General features: G+C 63.4%; 1 protein-coding gene across 1 annotated transcript in view; it reads right to left on the bottom strand.

Annotated features, from left to right (window-relative positions):
* The window catches only part of LOC118452750 (RNA-binding Raly-like protein), an 11,530-nt gene that overhangs the window by 4,334 nt on the left and 1,557 nt on the right, over positions 1–5,639 (bottom strand). The window contains exons 3-7 of the mRNA XM_035898808.1: positions 3,523–3,601; positions 1,545–1,595; positions 1,066–1,214; positions 685–798; positions 235–401 (exon numbers count right to left, since the gene is read on the bottom strand). Of these exons, the coding sequence (XP_035754701.1) occupies positions 235–401; positions 685–798; positions 1,066–1,214; positions 1,545–1,595; positions 3,523–3,601 (560 nt within the window). The remainder of the gene's footprint in view (positions 1–234; positions 402–684; positions 799–1,065; positions 1,215–1,544; positions 1,596–3,522; positions 3,602–5,639) is intronic.

Genomic DNA, 5,639 nt, shown 5'->3' with positions numbered 1-5,639 from the left:
ATTTTTGCAGCCTGAGCTGCTGGATTAATGCACACTCAGGGGGTTGCTGCAGGGTGCTGGGGGCTGTCCCAGTGGCACGGGCGGTTGTAGCCCCAGCATGCAGCCGGGACGGCTCGGGGGACCCTGATGGAGCATCTCTGCTCCAGGCATCCCCACCAGGACCCAGGCGGCAGCAAGTGGGGATGAGTTTCAGGAAAGCAGAGAGCCCGGCGCAGGATCTGGCCCTCCTCTTACCGTCTCCTCCGTGTCTGTGCTCTCCTCGGTGCTGTCGATGTTGCGCAGGTCGCTGTGCCCGTCAGCTCCCGTCCCCTCCTTGCCCCGGGGTTCCCGTAACCCCTCTCCCGCTGGGGACGGCGACTGTGCCCCTGCCTCTGCCCTCTTCTTCTCGCTCTCCTTGGACCCTGCGAGGACAGAGCCAGCAGAAATTTGGGGTACCCATACAAACATCAGCCCTGTCCTCGCAGGGTCCCCTTGTGCCAAAGGGCACAGACTCTGCCCTGCCAGCCCAGAGAAGGGGGAGGACGCAGGGAATTTGCACAGCCAGCTCTGGATGCTCAGCTCCCTCTTGGGCATGCGGGGGGGTACCCCTTACACCTGGATCGGGGTCCAGGCTCGCAGGCACCCACAAAGGTGTCCCAGCGCGGACACATGGGTGTCAGAGGGTCCACAGTCCTGTCCCCTCACCCGCGAGACGCTCTCTCCGCTGGTCCATGCGGTCCAGGCTCTCCAGCAGACTGTCCACCTGCGCCTTGATCTGGCTCAGCTCCCCCTTGATGGAGTGCAGCTCCTCGGCCCGCACTGTGGGGAGAGGAGGCGTCAGGATCCCACCCTGCCCTCCAGCCTGCTGGGGGAACCCCCAGTCCTGGGCAGCCGCCTCCGCAGCAGCCTCCCCACCAGGCATCCTCAGGGATCGGGGAAGGGTCCAGAGGACAGCCACCAGCTCAGGCTGCATCTGCTGGAGCCAGGGACTCGTAGCAACAAGGTCAGCACCGAGTGGGACCCTCGAGCGCTGGCACTGTGCTGAGACGTGAGGGCTGAGCCTCCTCTTCCTCCCATTGCACTTACGCTTCGTCCGTCCCGCTGTGGAGCTGGTGCTGCTCCTTGCCCCGGGCTGGGGGCTCAGGCTGCTTTTGCTTCCCGCTCCCACATGAGTTCGTCTGGCCTTGACTGGGATGCGGTTAATGAGGGGGGGGATCTTCTGGTACTCGTACACCCTGCAAGGGCACAAGGGCATGGTGGTGTGAGCACAGCCCCAGGCCCTGCCAGCCAGGAGAGCATCCCTGGGGTTCCCTCTGGAGTTAAGGACCCCCAGCCTGGACACTGCCCAGCCCACACGCTGCCCCTGCCCTGTGAACCCTATCCCCAAGGCCCCCAGCCCAGGGAGGCTGTGGCATCCGCGCCCCGCTAAGGGAGCAACGCCACTGAGCCTCTCCCAAAGGTGAGGGGACAGATGCCCAGGGTCACCCCGCTTTTCTCCTTCGGCAGAGGCGCGACCGCACGTCAAACCCACGTCCGCTCAGCCCATCCTGGGATGCTGTGCTCACCGGTATGGGAATTCGTCCCTGTAGAGATCGTAGTCCAGGTCGCAGTTACTGCTGCAGGAGCCAGGGGAGAGAGAAGAACAAGTCAGCTGCTCCACAGGGCCACAGACACTGTGGCACAGCCATGGCCGGGCACAGCAGGGCACCCACCCAGCGTCCATCCCCAGGGAGCAGGAAGCATCCTGGAGGGGACCGCTCGAGCTGCCTGGGCTGCAGAACAGCCCAGGGAGGTGGCTGTGCCCTGGCAGGGGCTTGCCCTGGAGCCAAGCAAGGGTGTGGAGTGGGCTGGAGAGCACCCCCGGGGCAGCATCAGCAGGCTCTGCTCTTGGGAAGCTGCATTTAGAGCGCACTGATGTTAAATTTCATGGTCCCTGGCTCCGCGCGCACGCTGCCGGCTTGCTCAGCTCCCAATTAAGAAGCAATCTGTCAATGGATCGCCTCCAATGCGGGCAGCCGATGTGCCGGTAATAAATCATGCGCCATGGACCAGGAGCCAGGGGGGAGGAGGAGGAGGAAAGATGCTGAAGCTCATTTTGCTGCTTCAGCTCTTGCGGAGTCAGGGAGCGTAGGATTAAGCCTAACACAAGGGGAGACAAAGCCATGCTCAGTGTCGCTGGGAGAGGGGAGCCTTCCCCAACCACACTGCCAGGAACGGGGGGGACCAGGACAAGGTCCTCCAGGGCTCCAGATTTTGCCACAGATGAGCCTGTCGCCATGGGACCGATGCTGGCGCTTGGGGAGAGCTGAAGGTCTGCTGGGGGGGCTAATAGGCAACCTGGGAAGCAGCTTGGAGGCCATCACAGGCAGCAAAGGCACCCGCAGCCCTGTGCCAGCCCTCCCGGTAAGGGCAAGCTGGCAGCCCTGGGGTGCCAGGACCCGCCTGCTCCTGCTCTTTGCACCCGAGGATATTTTGGGAGCTTTCAGTCCAGCCTCACTGCCAGTTTCCATTGCTGTGATGGGGATGGCAAGTCCTTCGAATCCCCAACCTCCCGCCCGTCACCCAGGGAGGAAGGTCACAGCCTGCCTTGGGGAAGAGGGGAATGGGCAGCTGGAGAGGAGGCCCAACCCACGCACAGGGCACAGGGAAGGTGCCAGCTCCGATGGCGGCTGCTGCTCCTTGGAGCCACTGCTGAGAAGGACGGGGATGTCACTGGCCACCTCCCGCCATGGGAGCACTGGTGACTCCACAGGAGACCTGGTCTTGGGGTCTGGCACCCAGCTAGGGACACAGCAAGGGTGTTCCCAGCTCAGGTCTTGGCTCAGAGCATCCCCTGGGAAGAGCAAATGCAGCGGCTGCCACGCTCCAGCGGCCCGGGGGGACCGGCGGTCCCTGCCCTGCCAGCGCTGCATCCCTCCGGCGCCATGGCAACTGGCAGAGCAATTAGTTCAATCAGGGCGTTTGCAAAAAGCTCTCTAATGAGACAGACGGAGCCTAGCTCCTGGTCCCCTCACCACGCGCCTCCCGAGCCAGTGAGCCAAAGGCACGCAGAGATGGGGACCTGCTCTTCTGCTGCCATCGGTGCTACCACCACCATCATCTATAGGCATCCTGAGGACCATCACCACGCGCCGTGCCCCTGCAGGGGTGCCTGTCCCCCGAGGAACAGCACTGAAAGGCCAGGACTGCAACCAACACCAACATCTGTAACAGGCAGGGAGGCCTTGGGGCTCTGCTCTTCTCCCAGAGCCTTCAGATGGGGAAGGGGGATCTCCACACCCCACCGGCAATGCACACCGGGCAGGACCCAGCGAGGACTCCAGCCACTGCCGGTGCAGGCAGGCGATGCTCCGAGAGCCCCATCGGGATGGGGCAGGGACATTGCGTGGACCCATGTCCACCACTGTGGGCAGGCAGCTGGAGTAGCCTGAGGAGTGAGCAATGGAGAGGAGGGGGGAGGAAGAGGAGCCAGGCGTGGGACAGTCCCCAGCCCAAACTGGTGTCCCCCCCGGCGCAGCCCCTGCCCCTCGTGCTGGCACTCACTGGTACAGACTGCTGCCGTGCTGCCGCTTCTGGCCCAGCCTGGCCCGGCTCGGCTTGGGTTTCCCGGCCCTGTCCAAATCTGAGGGGAGAGAGAGGAGGGGAATGAGTGCTGGGAAGGAAAGCAGATGCCAGGACGCTACCCCCCTGTGGACACATCTCCAGCACCAGCCCGGGGCTCCCGGCCACGCTCCTCTCTGGGCTGGAGGCATCCCGCGCTGGAGCATCCCCAGGACCAGCCTGAGGCCGGCAGCTCTCTCTTGACTTAAGCTTTTGGAGATGGACAGGAGCAGCCCAGAGTTGTGCCGGGACACAGAGCCACTCCGCCAGCAGCCTCTTCCCACGGGTGCCCCCGTCCCCATGAGCCCACGGCTGTCCAAGGCTGGGCAGGCTCCAATTAGGGCAGCAGAAAGCACCTCTGCCAATGAGGGTAATTAACCCCCAGAGATGTTTCCCACCACCGTGGTGAATCTGCCTTCGCTACTGCTCCTGCTGGGCAGTTTGGCCATTTTTCGGAGAGCCCCAGGCCAGCAGGATGCCAGCGAGCACTGCCCACCACGGGTGGGCGCCTGGGATGGGGGAAGCCCGGCACCCAGCCGCTTCGTGCTCCCGAAGGCTGCCGAGACGCATGCAATGCCAAGAGGCAGGGATGCTTCGGGACAGGCGGCTCAGCGATGCCACGTCACACCTCCCTGGTGATGCTCTTCACCCCTCCTTGAGGATTTCACAGCCCACGTCCATATAAAAGCCAGATTGACCCTATTGCCTCAGTATACGCTTTAGAGCCACCGATGCAAAGCTTTACTGATATCTTCACATATTTAATTTTGTAATTTCAGGGGGCTCCAAAACCTCTTTGTCCCTTGGGGTAAGAGTGGGTGGGTGTGATATTAAGGTCTCCCTCCTGCAGGCTTGCCCTTGGCCATGGTGAGCATGACCAGGTGTCCCCTGGGTGACATTGTGGATGCCACTGCACTGGGGAACCCCAAGCTGAAGCTTCCCGAGTCCTCTGGGATCACACCAGCTTGTCGGAGAGGTCTAGACCTCCCCAGGAGCGTGGACACTGGCCACGGGTCCCCTCCAGCCCTGCATCTGCCGGAGCGAGGTCCCTCCAACCCTGCGGAGGAGAGGGCTTCTGAGCAAGATCTGAGCGGAAGCGAACTGGCACTTTTTTGCTTTCCAGGCTGTCACCTTGTGTGACAAAGTCCGCGGGCTGGCTCTGATCTCAGGGCGAGCTGGGGAAGGTGCTCCACTCACCCTGTGCACCAGGTAATGCTGGCACCCATTTTCAGTGTGTGCAGCCAGCGTCCCTGGGGATGGCCGAGCTCCCCGCTCTGGGCCAGAGTCCAGCGTTGCCATCCCTCCCTCCATCCCATCACATCCAACCAGCAGAGCCACCCACTCCCCTCCCTGCCAGCGGGACAGAGACCTCAGCATCCCTGGTGCCCACACCGAGGGGACTGTCCTGCTGGGGCAGGGGACCCAGGCCAGCAGGGACCCATCACCCCAGGGCCATTGGCCCAGAGCCTGGGCTCCCTTCCCTGTGACAGCAGTGGGGGCATCCCAGCACCAGGAGAACATCCCTGCCCTGGGGGGGAATGGTATGGGGGGCATCCCAGTACTAGAAGGACATTCCTGTTCTGGGGGTAATGGTATGGGGACATCCCAGTACCGGGAAGACATCCCTGTCCTTGGGGGGGTAATGGTGCAGGAGACATCCTGGTGCTGGAAGGACACACCTGTCCCAGGAGGGCAATGGCACGGGAAGGACCAGGCATCCCAGTACTGGGAGGGCATCCCAGTACCAAGAGAATATCCCTGTCCTGGGTGGGAATGCTGGGGGGGGCCGGGGCATCCCAGTACTGGAGGACTGGAGGGACACCCCTGTGCCGGGGGTAATGGTGCGGGGGCCATCCCAGTACTGGGAGAACACCCCTGTGCCGGGAGTAATGGTGCGGGGGCCATCCCAGTACTGGGAGAAGACCCCTGTGCCGGGGGTAATGGTGCGGGGGCCATCCCAGTACTGGGAGAAGACCCCTGTGCCGGGGGTGACGGTGCGGGGGCCATCCTGGTGCTGTCCCGGGGTGGGGGGGGTAACGGCATGGGGAGGACCAGGCATC

The sequence above is a fragment of the Egretta garzetta genome, unplaced genomic scaffold (genome assembly GCF_000687185.1).
Source record: "Egretta garzetta isolate BGI_Z169 unplaced genomic scaffold, ASM68718v1 scaffold27, whole genome shotgun sequence".
Lineage (NCBI taxonomy): Eukaryota > Metazoa > Chordata > Aves > Pelecaniformes > Ardeidae > Egretta > Egretta garzetta.
Note: the sequence above shows the minus strand (reverse complement) of the source record. Positions and strands in the feature narration are given on the sequence as shown.